Source organism: Oncorhynchus clarkii, chromosome 17 (genome assembly GCF_045791955.1).
Source record: "Oncorhynchus clarkii lewisi isolate Uvic-CL-2024 chromosome 17, UVic_Ocla_1.0, whole genome shotgun sequence".
Lineage (NCBI taxonomy): Eukaryota > Metazoa > Chordata > Actinopteri > Salmoniformes > Salmonidae > Oncorhynchus > Oncorhynchus clarkii.
The window spans coordinates 71807299-71830548 of NC_092163.1; the positions used below are offsets into that span (position 1 = coordinate 71807299).

Below are 23250 nucleotides of genomic sequence, written 5' to 3' on the forward strand. Positions count from 1 at the left end.
TGACAAAAAAAGCTCTCAATTTAGTACATTTTAAATTCTGGCTTCAACACAACAACATGTGGAAAGAGTAAAGGGGTGTGAAGTCAGTGGAGTGTAAGCTAACATATAGAATGGTTTTAAGATGGTCATACCATGGATCATTTAGCTATTTGATTTTTGAATTTTAGGAGCCCTTTAGGTATAAAAAAAGATAAATATCAAAAAGATTTTGATAAAATATTGAATTTGGCCATTACTACTATAGCCCATAAAAACACACTGAACAACACATTCATTATTGGCAAAAAAGACAGTCGAAAAAGAAATCATAAGGAATAAGGTTTTGAAGTGTCTGTCCTATATATAGGATATATAAAAAAAGGTCAGTAAAAAAATGTATATATATATTTACACATATTTAACCCCTTTTTGGGGGTAGGTATAAAACTACCTCCATACTTACATTACTTTTTTAAAATTATTTTTTTAAACTGATACCAACTTCAGACCAAATCCTAACACGGACAATGCTGGGACAATTGTGCGGCTGTGATTGGGACGCCGGGTTGTGATACAACCTGGAATCGAACCAGGGTATGTAGTGACGCCTCTAGCACAGAGATGCAGTGCATCTCTCGGGAGCCCACCAATCAGGACCTAATATAGTCATATATTAGTCACATAATAATTTAACACGTTCATAATTTTTTTATGTAGTTATTACACATTGATTACACTATCACTTGTATTTCATATGTCACAACGATTAATAGATAAGTATGCTATGACGCTGGTAACGTTTTACCTTGCGCACCTCCCTTTCCTACCCCAAGCTCTCCGCACTGCTGGTAAAAAAAAATGGCATGATTCCACCAATTGTAGCTTTCTGAGTCACTTTCAAAGATACACCTTTACTTTCAAGGCGAACTGAAAATTCCACTTGTGTGGCTAATCATTATTGTGGCTGGCTTCACAACCACAACGGGTTATACCAGCCAAATGAAGCTAGCTGGCTGCTTCTAACGTTAGCTCTGTGCAACAGGGCCAAGTAGCGGCAAGCTAGTTATTTTCATGAACTGAAGTTAAATGTCAATAGGCGAACAACAGGTGGCAACCTAGCTAATACTTACGCACAATGATTCCTAAATCATTGCTAAGAATATTGAAAATTACTGCAGTTTTTACTGGTTATTGTTTTCAGGCTGGTTGCATTAGTGCTAACGTTAGCTATCTACCGCCGAAGTTCTAACATCTGTATCAAAGATATTTGCCTTTTTTTTTTATCCCGCTCGTTTGATCCTGATCTTATTTCAGATGTTCACACAGACGTTTTCCCATTCGCTCGAACAAATGTGCCTCTTTACCAACGCGTGATTGTAAACACATCGTTCGTGTCCAGCGTGTGCTTGTTTGCCTACTTTTTTTGTAGTTTTGACAGTGCTTCTGATCGTAATTGTGGCGCTTGGCTTGCACGTGCAAATTCAGCATACACAACATTCTATAATAGAATTGTGTTATTTGACGTGCCAAATGAAAAGCTTATTTAACGCGACAAATAGTGTTATTTTGACGTGTATATTTTTTGACATGCAAATACCCAAACGGCATTACATAATTGCTTCCTCATTGGGGTTTTAGGTTGGGCTTCTGTATAATCACTTTGTGACATCTGATGTAAAAAGGGCTTTATAAATCATTGTGACAACGTTTGACATGTCCATGGCTCAGACATAATGCATTTTATAGTAGGCCTATGTTAACAATGCATTTCCATATTGAAGCCATGAAATGACTTAGAACAATGTGGACTGCAAACAAATTCAACATATTTAGAAAATGTGTTTCCTCATGCTATTTAACAAACTAGGCTATAACGGACTAACATTCTTATTAGAGTTGATGACAACGCAATTCATAAAATACTATAACCGTGACCGTGCTCTGCATTAGCTTGTTGGTGAGCAGACACAACAGTAACTCACTTTTATTGGAGATTGTATCACCTTCCTCATGTTCTTTACGTCATCTGAGTCCCAGGGATAGTCAGCTTGGTGTGCGTGTCTCTGATAGAGCGACAATCATAACATAGCAACAGTGATAGAGCGACAATCATAACATAGCAACAGTGAGCTTTGATGTACGGGTTGGTAAAGGTATGGCGACAAGCTTTTTATTGTGTGTCAATAAACCTTTAGAAGAGCTGTTTCAGGCCAATGAGCACATTTTTGTCAAATGGACTATTGATCAACCAACCTGTAGTCTACCAGTAGAGTAGCTCAGTTTGTAGACCATGCCACTTGCAACATCAGGATTGTAGGTTCAACTCCTGGTGGGACCACCGATATGACAAATGTATGCACACACAGTTGCTTTGGATAAAAGAGTCTAAATGTTATATTATCTACAGTACACCTTTAGATGAAGCGGGGGAACAGGTGCTCAAAGTGAAAACATTCCAACGGCTTCTCTAGCCAAAATATGTAACGTTTATTTCTCTATTTGCTTTCTGAAACAACACATTCACTCATCGCACATTGTAAGCAAGCTAGTGTCAGTGACTCCTAAGCCTAGAAAACTATTTGAGATAATTGCCATCGGGAAAAGTGACTATCAGCTGAACAAAGCTAATGATAACGTAAATATGCTAGCTAGCTAGCGATGCTGTCGAAACAAGTAAATACGCTAGCTGGTGTCGTGTCTCTGACTATGATTAAATTATATGATGCTATTTTATCAAATCGATTACCTAACGTTTAATTGATTATGTGATTGAATTAAACCATGCAAAAGACATTCAACTCAATCGTAGCCTCCTACCAGTATTCAAGTCTCCCCACCCGGCACCCGCAGCCAGTGGTCACTGCATGCAAGTCAGACGAGTTCGCTCTCAAAATAAAATGAGACTCAAAGTAAAATGTAAAAGGAAATCATACAATTAAAAACATCTACCGAGCTGCGAGTTCATATTTTAATAGGAGGGCAAAAGGACAGGGCTCAACCAGCACCCGAGCACCTATCTGTCCGCTAGAGTTTTGACTTCTGGGTGCGTTTTGCAACAGAAACCCACTGGCCAGTGAATACACCTCTGAGACTGTAACCAACACTGTGAATAGCAGTAATGAATTAGTACAGTACCATGCAGAGGTTCGCCAGGTCAGGTTCCTCAGGGGATTATGTGGCTGTGGTGAAGAGATCCCATTACCTGTAAGCAACTGAGTTTAATGTTCTCCACATACTCATCAAACTTCCTATTGGAGTTGAAGGATGCCTCCAACAACCATTAGCGCTTAATACAGCTCTGAAGCTACAGTACACAGTGCTAGCGATCCTATTATGACTGCTGTAATGCACATCGATACAGAGAAGAGGGTCGTAGACTGGGTGAATGTGTTCCAATGGTAAAATTTGAAAAACAGTGAGTTAACATATATAATATTGTATTTCTGTTCAGGGGGAAGCCAGCAATAAAACAATGGAATTGAAAACGTAATACCAGTAGAATTTCAGAAGGCTAGAAGGAGCATGAGCTCTACTGCATTATCATCCACACAACTTCTGTGAAAGATTCTATTGTTTTCTCATCATAGCTTAATGAGGGGCCTATGTTTTGACACAACGATCCCTTTAACTTTACATCTATTTTTTTTGCTTCTTCTCTTTTTAAGGAATGAAAAAAACTGCTTCAGTCCTAACGTAAAACATGCTTTAGGCCCATGGGGTTTACAAATGATTTTATTATATTTTTTACTCACTTAGCAGACACTCTTATCCAGAGTGACTAACAGGAGCAATTAGGGTTAATCAGTTTGTGTACCTGTTTTGTCTCTTGTAGTCCTTGCTGTGTTTATAACAATGTGTTTGTTTGCTTCGGTTGCGCACAGGTGTAGCATAATCATTTGTTCACTCTTTTGTTGCTGATTTTCCTGTGCAGCAGGAAATGCAGATGAGCTTTCTGATTTACATAAATTCACGGAAAATCCGCACTAACACATGGTCATATTAACAGTATTGCATTTTTCATGTAGACTGATTTTTGACAGCTAATAGCCTAACCATCGCACACACAGCATTATGTACTAAACGTTCAAATCCCGTTGCTGCAGGATTATTTTGTTGCAACAATGCTGGTCAAATTAAGATTCTACATCTGTATCTGATTTCTGGATGTCATAGCTGCCTTCATCAAGTAGAGTAGAAGAATAAATCAGCAATATGTCAGTGCAATCCGGGATCCTTGGGACATCTCTACCTCATTGAAGTTGACATTTAAAATGGTTAAAGTAAGGCTTGAGGTTAGGGTTAAGGTTTAGGGTAGGGATGTCCCAAGGAACTCGGATAGCACTGACAAATATGTCCTATAGGAGCAGTGTAAATATTGAGGCGCTTGTGACTCCCCCAGATATTGTGGGTAGAAACTTTTGGCATCTGTACAGGAACATGGTGAAATATCACTCAACAATGACCCAGATCCCTGGCCACTATCACTCAACTCAATATAACTATTTATTGCTGAAGCAGACAAATCATTGAATGAGATTGCAAATTTATTTCCTACAATTTTTTTGTGATAACTGCCAAATAGTGCATGTTATTTCCATTTCAGGCCAACGTTATCATACAGAAGAAAATAAAAAAAAATTCAGCACATTCAAGAAACGCAAGTCTTTAAACAGGAAATCGATACGAGTAAAATGAAACCTGTAAGAGCCAACTTACTTGACTTCCTTGCAACTTCCTCTGTCTATTTTTATCCCTCAGTTTTTTTCAACAAATGCCAAATATTAAAATATGCCAATGTATAACACCCTGGCAGTAGTTTCCCTTATTATACAGGTTCTAAGGTCTTGATGCACTTTGCCAAAGAAAAAAAAGCTAAGCGACTATCACTTCTATTGTCTTCCTACACTATCAACATGCTTGTACCTTCAACTGTGTCAATTTTCATAACACTGATAGCATTTCCATCAATATTTCTATCTGCACTGTTAGGGTTGCTGCTGATAATGTTTTCACTAGTCTGGTTGCTCTGAGAGCCCTGACTGTCACCTCGACACACAAAGACATTCCTCCAGATCCTCAGGTACGCTTCCTGGATCTTGCGGATCTTGAAGGCATAAACAATCGGGTTGACAGCTGAATTGCCATGGGAGAGGAGGATGCCCACGTAGAAGGCCTGTTGGGGTATGTCTGATGGGTTACCAAAGTAGGCAACACAGTTCATGATGTCCAGTGGGAGCCAGAAAAAGGCGAAGAGCACCAGGACCAGAGTCAGGGATCGGGCCAGGCACCTTTCCTTTGTGAAGTAGATGTGGGACTGGGTACTGCTCCCCGTCTTCTCTCTCAGGTTATTTTGTATGATACAGAAGATGTAGCAGTATAGGACAGCCATGACAAGCAACGGAGTGAGGGTGCAGAGGAAGAAGAAAAAGTAAACCAGGTATGACATGGGAATCACAGCCAGGAAACGGCAGATGATGGTGGTTGAGTTCCCTGAGTGAGACAAGGTGTCACGGTTGTACCACCCAAGCATGGGTGGGAAGCTCAACATGAAGGCAACAAACCAACATATTGCCACCACCACCCAAGATCTCCTCTCTGTTACTGTCCTCTTGTACCTGTTGAAGCAGAGAATCTGTTCATCTGACATGACAACCATTTTTTAAAGCTGTGTGTATGTACTGTATATGTATGCACGCTCACCTGAGAGGGATGAAGACGCGTAGGAATCTGTCCACAGAGATGGCTAGCAGAGACATGACCGAAGTCATTGTCAACATGATGACCACACAGCTTATGAAGAGACATACATTGAACGAGGTGCACACCCGTCCATCCACCAGCACAGCCAACGGCACAGCCACAGAACCTACAAGGAAGTCAGCTGCAGCCAGAGAGACCAAAAAACAGAAGGTGGGCTGCCGGAGGTTGCTGCTTGACCACACTGCCCAGATCACCAGGACATTTCCCAGACAGCAGGCAACAGCGATCAGCACCTCCAGCACTGTGTAGACAACGTCTCCTCCAGGCATCCTGTCAACCGTCCAATGGAAGTTTAATATGGGCAATTACTGTACTTAACACTAAGTGTGCTCTGTTCTATACCTCTGGAGATTTTCCTTTTCCTGTAGGCTCGAGGATGTTCACTTAGCTATTGAAAAGGTTTATTGAAATGTCACAGCCCCCACTTGCCTGCTATAGGTTGGTGATAAGTGTTGTTGTGGTATCTCACTTCTCCTACACTGCTAGAAGGAGGGGACTGTGTATAAAATAGTTTGTTAATCTCAGTTGAATCCTTATCTCGAACATTTGGCAATAAGAGGCAAGGTGTCGCAATCTTAAAATTTATGTTGGCTGCAATTTTTTTTTTAACTGTGGTTGTGTTGTACAGATATCCTGTGGCTTTACAGGAAGGATGCTCAAAATAGACTTGTCTCTGTGAATGGTATACATGTCACAATGTGGAACGTAACAGGTGATACGTCTGGGATAAGTAGGCACAGTAAAGGCAGAGGCAGACTACAAAAATGTCAGTTTCAACATGTATTTTAAGGCATGGTTTTCAATCATCATCGTTTCAGTAATCAAGTTAAATCACCATTTTTAACACTGTCCCACAATTCACTTCAAATGTTTCACTTCCATAATATTTTATTTTTGCTTTTAACTTAGAAAACCATGCTACTTCAAAATCCAGCCTGGTCTCATAGACTAGACGTAACATAGCAAATGGATATCCAATATATTATGCTTGGTATGGTTACATAAGACAGAGGGTTACTTAAGGCAAAAACGAAATGATGGCGGTTGGTCGGGTTGGGCGTATAACGCGAACATCTAGCAAGCCAAAGGTTGTGTGTTTGAATCTCATCACAAACAACTTTAGCATTTTAGCAACTTTGCAACTACAACTACTTAGCATGTTAGCAAACCCTTACCCTAAACCTTTTAACTAACCCTTCTCCTAACCCTACTCTTAACCCATGACCCTAACCCCTAGCCAAACAAAACAAGGGGCATAGGAAGTGGCAGGCATTTATTTGCTCTAAATCTCCATTGTAACAGATCTGTATATAATGACTAGGTGCTCATGTCTCAACCCTAACAATTGGAGTCTTTGTCCTAAAGCCGGGAAGGCAGACGACAAGCTTAGGTCCAAAATAAGCCCATAGAAACACATTGGGCTTATTTTGGACAGATAAAAGCTCTCGCTTCGCCTCTTCCTCTCTAATTGTAACTCAAACAAATCTCCATTAGCCATGTGGGCTCACCAATGCCATCACATACTCTGGCAAACTTGGGATCCACCATGATTCCGGATTGCATTCACTTCCTGTGGGCTGTCAGCATAGCCGCAAGAAGTAGGGGTGCTGAGGGTGCTGCTGCAACTCCTGAAAAATCAAGATAAAAAATATAAATATAAATATATTTATACCTGTACTTGTCCTATATTAGAGGACTGTTATAGCGATCTGTAGCTTTGCACCCCCCCCCCCTCCCCAACAAAACAGTTGAGATGACAACCAGGGCTCTCAGAGCAACCAGATCACTGTGAACAAAACATGTATCACCCTTAATCCTAACACTGTGAGTGAGTCATAGTTAATGATTTGTTGAATGATAATTACAAAATGACATTTTGGTTTTCCTTACCCTGTAAGCAGTCTATAAACAAGGTATGCCAGCAATCCATGTTTTGCTTTCATTTACCTGGGGTGCGTTCATGTTGCCTGACAATTTGTACTGAACAACACTTTTCTCCAAAATGTTCCACACTGTCCTTCGATAGCCTTTGAGGTACGTTTGCTCCGATTTGGTGGGTGTGGCCTGACCAATATGGGTGTAACCATTTGAAATCGCAGAACTCATGCAAAACTCGTGCAGCACATCATACGGTAATCGTCCTCTGGGCAATCATAATCACAGCATTTTTCAACTGGAAGTTCAATACAGTACAATTTCTGTTGAATTGAACATTGCACACCATTCGGTCACACTGACCACACCCCTGGCCACTGTTTCCAAATGCTAACTTTGGTACCGATATTATAATTTTTGGAGCTTCATGTCCAAATCATCCCAAAGTATCTCAAATGTATTGTGTTCCTCAATAAAATTACTTATAGATCATTTGGACATGAATCACAAAAAATGCTAATATCGGAATTTTGGTGAACTATCCCTATAACCTAACCCTTGTTCTAAAACCTAACCTCACACAAATGGACTGGTCCATCGTATTCTAGCCTACAGCTCTCTGGATATAAGATTGTAGTACTCTATTCTTCATTCCTGGCATAGCCAATACAGGCCCTAAATCATTCTAATGTGGTAGAAAGGTTTATTGTATTATACTGTAGAAGAGCTATTGCCATTGTATTTCAGCAAAGGCTTTCCTAGTCATTGTGAGTGAGGGTCTGTTTGTTTGTTTGAGAACGCATGATCTACCCCAAGGCCCTATTTGAAGTAGGCCCATTTCACTTTGGCAATTGATGTGGAACAGCACTTTATATACATGTTTATTATAGCTGTTTTTACATTTTATTTGCAATATATAGCGATGTAATGAAATGGGCAAAGTACACGTTAGCTAGTCATTGTGAGTGAGGGTCTGTTTGTTTGAGAACGCATGGTCTACCCAAATGCCCTATTTGAGGTAGGCCCATTTCACTTTGGCAATTGATGTGGAACAGCACTTTATGTTCCCTGTACTCCCTGTACTTTATATACATGTTTATTATAGCTGTTTTTACATTTTATTTGCAATATATACAGATGTTATGAAATGGGTAAAGTACACGTTAGCTAGTCATTGTGAATGAGAGTCTGTTTGAGAACGCATGGTCTACCCCAAGACCCTATTTGAGGCAGGCCCACATCAATTGCCAAAGTGAAATGGAACAGCACTTTATGTTCCCTGTACTCCCTGTACTCTATATGTATGTTTATTATAGCTGTTGATACAGGGCTCATATGTGAAACTATTCTAACTGAACATTTTCTTTCACAGTGGCACTGACTCCGACTGGGAGCCCCCAGTGCCAAGGTGTCCATCCCCCTCTGAAACTGGTTCATTCAGCTGTACCCCTGCTGTCTCTGGCTCCACACCTCCCGGGCCATCTAGAGGTGTGAAGGCACTGACAAAGAAGAGAAAGAGGGGAAGTGTGCCACCCGAAAACAGAGGTGTTGGCACACCGTCCTAGAAGATGATGTGGAGCCACCCCAACCAACTTTTAGGCCGAAAAGGAAGCCAGGACCTCAGGTGAACCCGAACGCAACTTACACCCCCCTTCAGCTTTTTCAACTGTTTTTCACACCATCTGTTGTAGATTTGCTCGTGTCCAACACAAATAAGAATGGGAAGAAGAAGCAAGCAGGCAAAAAGGTAGCATGGAAGCCCATATCCATGTCAGACTTTTTCTGCTACCTTTCACTGGTCATCTACATGGGGCTGGTGAGGCTGAAAAGCCTGAAGGACTACTGGAAAACGTCATCTCTGTACCAACTGCCTTTCCCCATGACTGTTATGTCCTGCAAAAGGTTTCTGATTATTTCACAGGCGCTTCATATCAGTGACCCAAAGGTTGATGAAGAGAATGAGAAGAAGAGAGGCACAGCAACGTTTGATAGACTGTGCAATATCAAACCGCTCTACCACAGCATTGTTGAGGCCTGCAAGACATACTTTCAGCCAGCTCAGAACGTGTCAATCGATGAGAGGATGGTAGCCTCAAAGGCAAGAATTGGCCTCAAACTATACATGAGAAACAAACCAACCAAGTGGGGTTACAAGCTGTTTGTGTTGGCTAATTCTGTATGTGCCTACACATGCAATTTCTCTGTCTACGAGGGGAAGAACAGTTTTGCTACCGGTAAGGGACTTAGCTATGACTATGTAATGGAGTTATTGGATTTTCAACTACTAGGGAAGGGCTACAAACTGTTTGTGGATGTCACGACTTCTACCGAAGGTAACTCCTCTCCCTGTTCGGGCGGCGCTCGGCTCTCGGAGTCGCCGGCTTACTAGCCACTACCGATCCCTTTTTCCTTTTCTGGTTGTTTTGTCTGTGTTCCTTTTCACACCTGGTTTCAATAGCTTTTATTTCTGTGTGTATATAGGGCACCTGTTACCTGCTTTAATTCGTGCAGGATTAAGCTTGTGGGTATTAGCATTCAGTATTCTATGCTGTTTATTGTTTTCACATTTACGTATGTGTATGTAGTGTATGTGTATGTAGTGTCGGAACTGTGGTTGTTCCTCCATATTCATCTGGGCCAATTTTGTATTGGTGGACTATGTATACATATATCTATATTAAACACGCTTCTCAGAAATCCCTGCTCTCTGCGCCTGACTCCTACACCTCTCACCGAGACGCACCTTATCACAGTGGATAACTTCTACACAAGCCCTACCCTGTTTGCAGACCTAAGGAAGCTGGATGTGTGGGCTTGTGGCACCATTCGTACCAACAGGGTGGGCTTTCCGAAGACGAAGGTGAACGACATGCCTAAGCGGGCTGGGGGAGCATGCGATGGATCCGTGATGATGGTCTGCTTTTTGTAAAGTGGATGGATACCAGAGAGGTGGTGATGTGCTCCACTATCCACAAGTCCTTCAGTGGGGATCATGTTGTCAGCCATGTGAAGGACGGTGCCGGGGCATGGACCACCAAAAATGTCCCCATTCCAACTGCAGTAAAGGACTACAACAAGAGCATGGGAGGTGTGGACCTGTTGGACGCGCTAATAGGCTACTACAATGTTCTCCACAAGACAATGAAATGGTACAAGACCTTCTTCTATCATTTCATCGACATTCCTGTGGTGAATGCATTCATCCTACACAAGGATGTTCTGTTCTGCCTGTGGCTATGGAACCCTAAACTGTTAATTTTTACTCTTGAGGTGCTGTCCTGTTGCACCCTCTACAACCACTGTGATCTCCACCCGGCACAGCCAGAAGAGGACTGGCCACCTAGCCTGGTTCCTCTAGGTTTCTTCCTAGGTTTTTGCCTTTCTAGGGAGTTTTTCCTAGCCACCGTGCTTCTACACCTGCATTGCTTGCTGTTTGGGGTTTTAGGCTGGGGCTATATAAATAGATTTGATAGAGGACTGAGGGTCTTCCAAATATTGAAAGTGTATAAATAGTTACCCATGTTATTTTGTAAATGTATATATATATTTTTTTTTTCATTCTTTTTTTTTTCTTCAATTAAAAAAAAAAAATGTATTTTTCTAAATTTTTGTGGGGGTGTGTGTTAGAATACCATTTTGGTATTTTGTATATAGTTATTTGTTTCAAAAGTTATTAGTTAGTATATTAGTATATAGTTATTTGTTTCACCAATTTGGCCACATTTGGGCTACTTGTGTGGGACACCTGGGTGACTTCATGATAAATGTTATGTAGCACACTCATTTTGGAAGTTATCATTCTGAAACTTTGCACAAGTACTGTTGCCCTCTTATATTTTCCACTGAAATTGTCCCCATCATCTTATCTGAATGTTTGTTTTATCTTGTTCATTTTAAAGATGATGATACAAAAATAAATAGAAAAAACGTATGTTTTTTTTCATTGTTTTATCTAAACCAGATCTATTGTGTGTTATTCTCCTACATTCAATTCACATTTACACAAACTTCAGAGTGATGTCTTTCAAATGGTACCAAGAATATGCATATACTTGGTTCTGTGCCTGAGCTACAGGCTGTTAGATTTGGGTGTGTCTTCAGGCAGAAATTGCACAAAGTAGGGGGGTAGTTCTAAGAGGATTTATTAATTAACAAACTATAGTTTTGGCAAGTTGGTTAGGACATCTTCTTTGTGCATGACACAAATAATTGTTTACAGACAGATTATTTCATTTACAATTCACTGTTTCACAATTCAAGTGGATCAGAAGTTTACATACACTAAGTTGACTGTGCCTTTAAACCGTTTGGAAAATTCCAGAAAATGATGTCATGGCTTTAGAAGCTTTTGATAGGCTAATTGACATCATTTGAGTCAATTGGAGGTGTACCTGTGGAAGGAGATGCGAACTGTCTCCTGGAGATTAATGTACTTTGGTGCGAAAAGTGCAAATCAATCCCAGAACAACAGCAAAGGACCTTGAGAAGATGCTGGAGGAAACAGGTACAAAAGTATATATATCCACAGTAAAACGAGTCCTATATCGACATAACTTGAAAGGCCTCTCATCAAGGAATGGCCAGCAGCATAACACCCTGCATACCACTGCTGGCTTACTTCTGAAGCTAAGCAGGGTTGGTCCTGGTCAGTTCCTGGATGGGAGACCAGATGCTGCTGGAAGTGGTGTTGGAGGGCTAGTAGGAGGCACTCTTTCCTTTGGTCTAAAAAAATATCTCAATGCCCCAGGGCAGTGATTGGGGACACTGCCCTGTGTAGGGTGCTGTCTTTCGGATGGGACGTTAAATGGGTTTCCTGACTCTCGGAGGTCATTAAAGATCCCATGGCACTTATTGTAGGAGTGTTAACCCTGGTGTCCTGTCATAATTCCCAATCTGACCCTAAAACCATCCTGGTCACCCAATAATCCCCAGTTTACAATTGGCTCATTCATCCCCCTCCTCTCCCCTGTAACTATACCCCAGGTTGTTGCTGCAAATGAGAATGTGTTCTCAGTCAACTTACCTGGTAAAGTAACGGAAAAATAAAAAAGGATCCACTGCTCCAAAACCGCCATAGAAAAGCCGGACTATGGTTTGCAACTGCACACGGGGACAAAGATTGTACTTCATGGAGAAATGTCCTCTGGTCTGATGAAACAAAAATAGAACTGTTTGGCCATAATGACCATTGTTTAAAGACACCCATAAACACAATAGTGTATGTAAACTATGTTTGTAGGAAAAAGGGGGAGGCTTGCAAGCCAAATAACAGCCAACCAAAATTCACCCAACTTGTTGTGGGAAGCTTGTGGAAGGCTACCCATCGCGTTTGACCCAAGTTAAACAATTCAAAGGCAATGCTACCAAATACTAATTGGGTGTATGTAAACTTCTGATCCACTGGGAATGTGATGAAATAAATACAAACTGAAATAAATCATTCTCTCTACTATTATTCTGACATTTCACATTCTTAAAATAAAGTGGTGATCCTAATTGACCTAAAACAGGGACTTTTTACCAGGATTAAATGTCAGGAATTGTGAAAAACGGAGTTGAAATGTATTTTCCTCAGGTGTATGCACCTGCAGCATCCCTGAATACATGTTTTTAATAAAACAAATATATACAGTTGAAGTCGGAAGTTACTACTTCTCGTTCCTATGCTGACAGCACACAGGAAGCGAATGCAATCCGGAATTATGGTGGAGCCCAAGTTTGCCCGAGCATATGATGGCTTTGGTGAGCCTACATGGCTGATGGAGATTTGTTTAAGTCACAACCAGAGAGGAAGAGGGCGAAGCGAGAGCTTTTATCTGTCTAAAATAAGCCCAATGCGTTTCTATGGGCCTATTTTGTAGCCTGCCTTCCTGGCTTTAGGACAAAGACTCCAATTGTTAGGGTGGAGACTCGAGCACCTTGTCATTATATACAGGACTGTTACAATGGAGATTTAGAGAAAATGGACACATGCCACTTCCTATGTCCCCTTGTTTTGTTTGGCTAGGGGTTAGATTTAGGGGTTAAGGTCAGTGGCGATTTTAGCATGTAAATCTTGGTGGGGCAAACCCCCCATTTTTTGGTTTAATGCATACCAGCAAAACCACTACACAACACAACACTAGACAATACATTAATTGCACTATAACGGTGAGAAACGTTACCCACAAACTGTTAGGGTCTACGTAAAGCTGTCCCAATAGCTTTCTTTTCAGCACCATGGAGTGAATCCTTTCCACCTCTACACCTGGCTATCAGCGAAGCAGTCTGGCAGTCTGGCAGCGAAACAGTTAATTCAGCCTCCTATACTGCCTTTTTAAAAATATAGCTGATGTGGCTGACTTGCTTAAACAATTGTGGTTTCTACTGACAATTGAGATTTACAAACAATGGCATAAGGGGACGACGACGAGCGCATGAGAGGCAATCACTAATTTCGCTTAAGACATTGATGAGCGAGCTAGGACGGACATTGTCAATATAACTATTTGTTCAGCACTTTTGAAATATACAGCGACAGAATTCAGAACATGGGCCGTTCTTACAGTATTCTCCCTCTACACCAAGTTAGAACCATAGGATAAATAAAGGGGGCATATAAGCAGCCAATGAAAGCTCTTACAATATTCGATAATTACATTTCTCTAAAACTATAGGCTACATGTGCACCACCAAGTCAGAACAGTAGGCTAAGTTATGAAGGCACATGGGCTACTAACGGCTTACTACACAACATACACTTAGGTATACTGTAGATAAGAAATAAATACTATCTCCCTGTTATATTACAGAATTTATGCAGCAGCATAAAATACATTTTTGGACTCACCTTGTTGTACTGTGCTCACTTGAACAGTAAGGTGGTGCAGCAGTTCTTCTGAGAACATTTTATCATCAAACTTTGTCATCAAAGTCTGGCATTCTCTGGATTTATGATGCTTTCACGACAACTGGGAACAAGGAAAAAAACAAGCTCGATTCATGACGTCAGTGATCTTCAGGTCTAGAAAGAGGCCAGAATTCCCAACTTGGAATTCCAAGTTGGATGACCGTTCAAAACGTATTTTCCCAGTCTGAGCTAGTTTTATCCCGAGTTGCCAGTTGTCTTGAACTCACTGAAGTCATGCGGGATTGATATCATGGCCAATGTATTCATCCTTTTCTGGCCCATGGTGGGTTGCAAGTGAATGTTTCTCCTTTTAAGCTTGGAAAAGAGACCCTTAAACCCAGACTTGGACCACACACCCACTCCACTGACCAGCAGGCTAGTGATTGCTTTGCAAAACTTGCAGTTAGCCACTGATTCCTTCCAAACCACTCATTGTTGAATTTGCGATATCCAACTTGTTGTGTAATGTTTATGTCCAATGGCCGAAGAGCACCGATACATTTTATCTATAATTTCTCTTCATATGACAAGGATTGAAAAGGATTTGCCAGTAGATTGTCGACTTGATTCATGATGATGACTGCTTGCTAGCTAAGATTTTGAAAGTATGATGTTGACATGATCTGTCCAATCAAAGCTGCAGTTGATATAATGTGATTTGACGTAATTTTATCTGTGGCCAATAACCTTGAGGCTTCTTGGATGGGCACTTCTAATGTAAATCTATGGCTGCACCCAGGGGCTTGAATTGTCGAGCTCTACCTGTCATTTTTGTGGTGACGTAGTGTCCCCATGAGTGACAGAACACTGAGCCAATCACGGAACAACCAGAGAACATTACTAACCCCTAAGCTCCGTATTATCTGCTGGCTGCCCCACAACCATAGAAAGCACAGCTAGACTGAAACACCTACATTTTGGAGCTGCCTTACAAAAGAAAGCAAAAAAGAGACCATGTTTGTATACAGCTTAATTAAGTAAAATATGTTTTTTACATTGTTTGAAAACAGATATGTGACACATATTAATGCCAAAATATCATGCAAAACAGGAAAAAAATAGAGGCAAAACCTGCCCTGATTGACGGGTCGCCACTGGTTAAGGTTAGGAGTTAGTTTAAAGGGTTAAGGTTAGGGTTAGGGGAAGGGTTAGTTAAAATGCTAAAGTTGTCTGTGATGAGATTCAAACAAGCAACTTTGGCTTGCTAGACGTTCGCGTTATACGCCCAACCCGACCAGCCACCCTCATTTAGTTTTAGCCTCATGTAACCCTCTGTCTTATGTAACCATACCAAACATAATATATCATAGTAATTTGAGTGTCCCGGATTTAAATTTACTATGTTACGTCTAGTCTATGAGACCAGGCTGGATTTTGAAGTAGCATGGTTTTCTAAGATAAAAGCAAAAATAAAATATTACGGAAGTGAAACTTTTGAAATGAATTGTGGGACAGTGTTAAAAATGGTGATTTAACTTGATTACTGAAACGATGACGATTGAAAACCATGCTTTAAAATACATGTTTGAAACTGACCTTTTTGTTGTCTGCCTCTGCCTTTTCTGTGCCTACTTATCCCAGACGTATCACCTGTCACGTTCCACATTGTGACATGTATACCATTCACAGAAGCAAGTGTATTTTTGAGCATCCTTCCTCTAAAGCTACAGGAAATGTGTACAACACGACCACATCTGAACATGTTTCTGCAGCCAACATAAAAAAAGTCCTGTACCATCTCTCAGATTTGAAGATGGAAACACCTTGCCTCGTATTACCAAATGTTTATGTAAGATAAGGCTTCATCTGAGAGGAACAGAAATGGTTTAGCTGTGGTAGCATTGTCAGATTTACAAGAAGTCTATTTATGGTATATTGAAACTCTTTTATACACAGTCCCCTCCTTCTAGCAGTGTAGGAGAAGTGAGATACCACAACAACACTTATCACCAACCTATAGCAGGCATGTGGGGGCTGTGACATTTCAATAAACCTTTTCAATGACCAAGTGAACATCCTCAATTCTAAAGGAACAAGAAACGTGCTGGCAAAGGTAAAGGTCCAGAGGTATAGAACAGAGCACACTTAGTGTTAAGTACAGTAAATGCCCATATTGAACTTCCATTGGAAGGCCGACAGGATGCCTGGAGGAGACGCTGTCTACACAGTGCTGGAGGTGCTGATCGCTGTCGCCTGCTGTCTGGGAAATGTCCTGGTGATCTGGGCAGTGTGGTCGAGCAGCAACCTCCGGCAGCCCACCTTCTGTTTTTTGGTCTCACTGGCTGCAGCTGACTTCCTTGTAGGTTCTGTGGCTGTGCCGCTGGCTGTGCTGGTGGATGGACGGGTGTGCACCTCGTTCAATGTATGTCTCTTCATAAGCTGTGTGGTCATCATGTTGACAATGACTTCAGTCATGTCTCTGCTAGCCATCTCTGTGGACAGATTCCTACGCGTCTTCATCCCTCTCAGGTGAGCGTGCATGCATATACAGTACATACACACAGCTTTAAAAAATGGTTGTCATGTCAGATGAACAGATTCTCTGCTTCAACAGGTACAAGAGGACAGTGACAGAGAGGAGATCTTGGGTGGTGGTGGCAATATGTTGGTTTGTTGCCTTCATGTTGAGCTTCCCACCCATGTTTGGGTGGTACAACCGTGACACCTTGTCTCACTCAGGGAACTCAACCACCATCATCTGCCGTTTCCTGGCTGTGATTCCCATGTCATACCTGGTTTACTTTGTATTCCTCCTCTGCACCCTCACTCCGTTGCTTGTCATGGCTGTCCTATACTGCTACATCTTCTGTAGCATCCAGAGGAACTTGAGAGAGAAGGTGGGGAGCGGTGCCCAGTCCCACACCTACTTCAGGAAGGAGAGGAGCCTGGCCCGATCCCTGACTCTGGTCCTGGTGCTCTTCGCCTTTTGCTGGCTCCCTCTGGACATCATGAACTGTGTTGCCTACTTTGGTAACCCATCAGAAATACCCCAACAGGCCTTCTACGTGGGCATCCTCCTCTCCCATGGCAATTCAGCTGTCAACCCAATCGTTTATGCCTTCAGCATCCACAAGATCCAGGAAGCGTACCTGAGGATATGGAGGAAGGTCTTTGTATGTCGAGGTGACAGGCAGGGCTCTTAGAGCAACCACACCACTGAAAAAAATATTAGCAGCAACCCTGACAGTGCGACCAGAAATACTGATGCAGATGCTATCAGTGTTGTGAAAATCAGCACAGTTGAAGGTGCAGAATGTTAATGGTGTAGGAAGACAACAAAAATGATTGTCGTTTAGCTTTTTATATCTTTGGCAAAGTGCATCAAGACCTAAGAACCTGAATAGAAAGGGAAAACTAGGGTGTTACATTTCACATTTGTTGAATAAAACTGAGGGTTAATAAATACACAGAGATGGTTGCAAAGATGTCAAGTAAGAGGGCTCTTTTTCGGTTTCATTTTACTCATCAATTTCCTCTAAAGACTCTCGTTTCTTGAATGTATTGAATTTTAAATGTTTTTTTTCTGTATGATCAAATTGGCAAGAAATGGAAATAACATGATTTATATGGAAGTTTCCTATTAATATGTAGATGTCTAATCTGAAAATGTAAATGTGAATGTGGATTGGGCATATGAAACAAGGAAATAAAAATTGCAATCTCATTCAATGATTTGTCTGCTTCAGCAATAAATGATAAGAGTGTCTGCTAAATTAGTCAAAAATAAAATAAAAACATCTGTAAAACCCATGGGACTAAATGGGACTAAAGCGGTTTTTTTTCGTTGTGACTAAAGCAGGATTTTTCATTCTTTAAAAAGAGAAGAAGCAAAAAAAATTGATGTTAAATTAAAGGGATCGTTGTGTCAAAACATAGGCCCCTCATTAAGCTATGACGCGAAAAAAATAGAATCTTCCACAGAAGGTGTGTGGATGATAATGCAGTTGAGATCGTGCTGCTTCTAGTCTTCTAAAATCCTATTGGTATTACGTTTTCAATGCCATTGTTTTATTGCTGGCTCCCTCAGAACAAAAATACAATATTATATATGTTAACTCACTGTTTTTCACATTTTACCATTGGAACACATTAATCCAGTCTACGACCCTCTTCTCTGTATCGATGTGCATTACAGCAGTCATAATGGGATAGCTAGCATTGTGTACTGTAGCTACATATCTGTACTAAGTACTAATGGGTTGTTGGAGGCATCCTACAAAGTTTGGTGAGTATGTGGAGAACATTAAACTCAGTTGGTTACCGGTAATGGGATCTCTTCACCACAGCCACATAATCCCCTGCGGAACCTGACCTGGCGAACCTCTGCATGGTAAAATCAAATCAAATGTATTTGTCACATACACATGGTTAGAAGATGTTAATGCGAGTGTAGCGAAATGCTTGTGCTTCTAGTTCCGACAATGCAGTAATGACCAACGAGTAATATAACCTAACAATTCCAAAACTACTACCTTATACACACAAGTGTAAAGGGATAAAGAATATGTACATAAAGATATATGAATGAGTGATGGTACAGAACGGCATAGGCAAGATGCAGTAGATGGTATCGAGTACAGTATATACATATGAGATGAGTAATATAGGGTATGTAAACAAAGTGGCATAGTTTAAAGTGGCTAGTGATGCATGTATTACATAAAGATGCAGTAGATGATATAGAGTACAGTATATACATATACATATGAGATGAGTAATGTAGGGTATGTAAACATTATATTAAGTAGCATTGTTTAAAGTGGCTAGCGATATATTTTACATCAATTCCCATCAATTCCCATTATTAAAGTGGCTGGAGTTGAGTCAGTGTGTTGGCAGCAGCCACTCAATGTTAGTGGTGGCTGTTTAATAGTCTGATGGCCTTGAGATAGAAGCTGTTTTTCAGTCTCTCGGCCCCTGCTTTGATGCACCTGTACTGACCTCGCCTTCTGGATGATAGCTGTTGTAACTTTAATGTGTTACAAAGTTAATGTTTAAGTTAATTCATTGAGCTGTATCTAAAGATATTTCTTTACAGGTATTTACATATGTAATTGTATTGGTTAGTATTGAATTACGCTTTTGACTGCAAGTTCCAGAATGCCTTGCGACAGGAATGAGAGAGATAACGTGCCAGTTATGTCCAGGTGCAAGGTGATTAATCTGATTTTCCGCTAGCATCTTACCTGCATTGCTTTGTAGAATCTAAAGTTGTTAAATGCAACGTGAACAAGTATTATTACTAAAAGAAGCTTTCATATCAAACCCGACGTCCCGAGTCATTACTTTGAAGACAGTTAATCTAAACAGGCAGTGGCTCTGTGAACAGGCAGTGGCTCGGGTGGTTGTTGTCCTTGATGATCTTTATGGACTTCCTGTGACATCGGGTGGTGTAGGTGTCCTGGAGGGCATGTAGTTTTCCCCCGGTGATGCATTGTGCAGACCTACCCTCTGGAGAGCCTTACGGTTGTGGGCGTAGCAGTTGCCGTACCAGGCGGTGATATAGCCCGACAGGATGCTCTCGATTATGCATCTGTAGAAGTTTGTGAGTGCTTTTGGTGACAAGCCGAATTTCTTCAGCCTCCTGAGGTTGAAGAGGCGCTGCTGCGCCTTCTTCACGACGCTGTCTGTGTGGGTGGACCAATTCAGTTTGTCCGTGATGTGTACGCCGAGGAACTTAAAACTTACTACCCTCTCCACTACTGTCCCATCGATGTGGATAGGGGGGCGCTCCCTCTGCTGTTTCCTGAAGTCCACAATCATCTCCTTTGTTTTGTTGACGTTGAGTGTGAGGTTATTTTCCTGACACCACACTCCGAGGGCCCTCACCTCCTCCCTGTAGGCCGTCTCGTCATTGTTGGTAATCTGTAGTTTTGTCCGCAAACTTGATGATTGAGTTAGAGGCGTGCATGGCCACGCAGTCGTGGGTGAACAGGGAGTACAGGAGAGGGCTCAGAAAGCACCCTTGTGGGGCCCCAGTGTAGAGGATCAGTGGGGTGAAGATGTTGTTACCTACCCTCACCACCTGGGGGCGGCCCATCAGGAAGTCCAGTACCCAGTTGCACAGGACGGGGTCGAGACCCAGGGTTGATGACGTGTTTGGAGGGTACTATGGCGTTAAATGCTGAGCTGTAGTCGATGAACAGCATTCCCACATAGGTATTCCTCTTGTCCAGATGGGTTAGGACAGTGTCCAGTGTGGTTGAGATTGCGTCGTCTGTGGACCTATTTGGGCGGTAAGCAAATTGGAGTGGGTCTAGGGTGTCAGGTAGGGTGGAGGTGATATGGTCCTTGATTAGTCTCTCAAAGCACTTCATGATGACGGAAGTGAGTGCTACGGGGCGGTAGTCGTTTAGCTTAGTTACCTTAGCTTTCTTGGGAACAGGGACAATGCTGACCCTCTTGAAGCATGTGGGAACAGCAGACTGGGATAAGGATTGATTGAATATGTCCGTAAACACACCAGCCAGCTGGTCTGCGCATGCTCTGAGGACGCGGCACGGGATGCCGTCTGGGCCTGCAGCCTTGCGAGGGTTAAGACATTTAAATGTTTTACTCACGTCAGCTGCAGTGAAGGAGAGCCCGCAGGTTTTGGTTGCGGGCCGTGTCAGTGGCACTGTATTGTCCTCAAAGCGGGCAAAAAAGTCATTTAGTCTGTCTGGGAGGAAGTCATCCTGGTCCGTGACGGGGCTGGTTTTCTTTTTGTAATCCGTGATTGACTGTAGACCCTGCCACATACCTCTTATGTGTGAGCCGTTGATTTGTGACTCTACTTTGTCTCTATACTGACGCTTAGCTTGTTTGATTGCCTTGCGGAGGGAATAGCTACACTGTTTGTATTCGGTCATGTTTCCGGTCATCTTGCCCTGGTTAAAAGCAGTGGTTCGCGCTTTCAGTTTCACGCGAATGCTGCCATCAATCCACGATTTCTGGTTTGGGAATGTTTTAATCGTTGCTATGGGAACGACATCGTCAATGCACTTTCTAATGAACTCACTCACCGAATCAGCGTAATCGTCAATGTTGTTGTTGGAAGCAATGCGGAACATATCCCAGACCAAGTGATCGAAGCAGTCTTGAAGCTTGGAATCAGATTGGTCGGACCAGCTTTGAACAGACCTGAGCGCGGGAGCTTCTTGTTTTAGTTTCTGTCTGTAGGCAGGGAGCAACAAAATGGAGTCGTGGTCAGCTTTTCCGAAAGGAGGGCGGGGGAGGGCCTTATATGCTTTGCTGAAGTTAGAATAGCAACGATCCAAGGTTTTACCAGCCCTGGTTGCACAATCGATATGCTGATACAATTTAGGGAATCTTAGCCTTGTTAAAATCCCCAGCTACAATGAATGCAGCCTCAGGATATGTGGTTTCCTGTTTGCAAAGAGTCAAATAAAGTTCATTCAGGGCCATCGATGTGTCTGCTTTGGGGGGAATATATACGGCTGTGATTATAATCGAAGAGTATTCCCTTGGTAGATAATGCGGTCGACATTTGATTGTGAGGAATTCTAAGTCAGGTGAACAGAAGGACTTGAGTTCCTGTATGTTGTTGTGATCACACCACGTCTCGTTAATCATAAGGCATACCTATACCCCGCCCATCTTCTTACCAGAAAGATGGTTGTTTCTGTCGGCGTGATGTGTGAAGAAACCAGTTGGCTGCACCGATTCCGTTAGCGTCTCTCGAGTGAGCCATGTTTCTGTGAAGCTGTACTAATTCATTACTGCTATTCACAGTGTTGGCTACAATCTCAGAGGTGTATTCACTGGCCAGTGGGTTTCTGTTGCAAAACGTACCCAGAGGTGAAAACTAGCAGACAGTGATAAGTGAATTTATATGTTTAAAGTAATGACTAAAGGATTCCACCCTGAAATCATAGAATTGTATGAAATGTGTTAGTAGTCATAATTTCATAATACGTGTGACTAGACCATTGTGATGCTGTGTAGTGGTGTGAGAGTTGAGAGAACAAAGGACAACAGGAAAGAGGTTCCTTCCAAGGTCCCTCTTATCTGGGGAGGAAAAGATCGGCAAGAAACTGCCAAGGCCGGTAGTGATAAGTGTGTGTGTGTGTGTGTGTGTCTGTGTGTGCGTAGAGGGGGTTATAAAGGCTGTTCAAATTTTGGTTGACTTTAGAACACTCTCTGAATAAAGCTTACGAACCTTTTGCAGAAGCTGAGTCTTTGCCTAATTATTATTATACCCAGGGTCTTACAAACCTTGGGGATTGGTCAAAGCTTAAATAATTGTTTAGTTATCATCATTGGGATTGAAAATTCTCATGACAGACAGATAGGGCTCAACCAGCACCTGTCCTTTTCCCCTCCTATTAAAATATGAACTCGCAGCTCAGTAGATGTTTTTAATTGTATGATTTACTTTGGTAATATTCCATAGAATTGGATAGTTAGCATTTTTCACATTTCATGTCAAAATCATGTTAAAGTAACTTTTAGACACTTTAGGATGATCTGGATATAAATCCACATTTTAATTTCGGGGTTATTGACTTGCAGTGGTTTTTGGACACAAATGCTAAAAACGTAGTGTTTTAAGACAGTGGACAGCTAGACAATACCAAAGCATGGATTGCTGTCTTACCTTGTCCATAGATTGCTTACAGGGTAAGGAAACCAATTTAGGTGAACTATTCCTTTAAATACTCTTCTTTCCTGCATCATTGTCCTACTTCTCATCATGTTCACTTTCAGTTTCATTCTCAACATGCAAAATGCTACCATAATGCCAATGT

The 23250-nt window shown here is 41.7% G+C and overlaps 2 protein-coding genes across 2 annotated transcripts; one reads left to right on the top strand and one right to left on the bottom strand.

Annotated features, from left to right (window-relative positions):
* Positions 1-4583: 4583 nt before the first annotated feature.
* On the bottom strand, positions 4584-6066 carry LOC139371370 (adenosine receptor A3-like). Its single transcript, XM_071111733.1, has 2 exons — positions 5680-6066; positions 4584-5594 (listed from the first exon to the last, which is right to left on the bottom strand). Exons 1-2 carry the CDS (start codon positions 6006-6008, stop codon positions 4880-4882), a joined length of 1044 nt encoding a protein of 347 aa, XP_070967834.1. The 5' UTR covers positions 6009-6066; the 3' UTR covers positions 4584-4879.
* Positions 6067-16643: 10577 nt separating this feature from the next.
* LOC139371373 (adenosine receptor A1-like) lies at positions 16644-17646 on the top strand. The gene is made up of 2 exons (XM_071111736.1): positions 16644-16972; positions 17058-17646. Exons 1-2 carry the CDS (start codon positions 16644-16646, stop codon positions 17644-17646), a joined length of 918 nt encoding a protein of 305 aa, XP_070967837.1.
* The last annotated feature ends 5604 nt before the right edge of the window (positions 17647-23250 follow it).

Coding starts and splice junctions, on each gene's coding strand:
- LOC139371370 (XM_071111733.1), bottom strand. CDS start 6,008: ATGCCTGGAGGAGACGTTGTCTACACAGTGCTGGAGGTGCTGATCGCT. Junction 5,595..5,679: donor CGCGTCTTCATCCCTCTCAG/GTGAGCGTGCAT, acceptor CTGCTTCAACAG/GTACAAGAGGACAGTAACAG.
- LOC139371373 (XM_071111736.1), top strand. CDS start 16,644: ATGCCTGGAGGAGACGCTGTCTACACAGTGCTGGAGGTGCTGATCGCT. Junction 16,973..17,057: donor CGCGTCTTCATCCCTCTCAG/GTGAGCGTGCAT, acceptor CTGCTTCAACAG/GTACAAGAGGACAGTGACAG.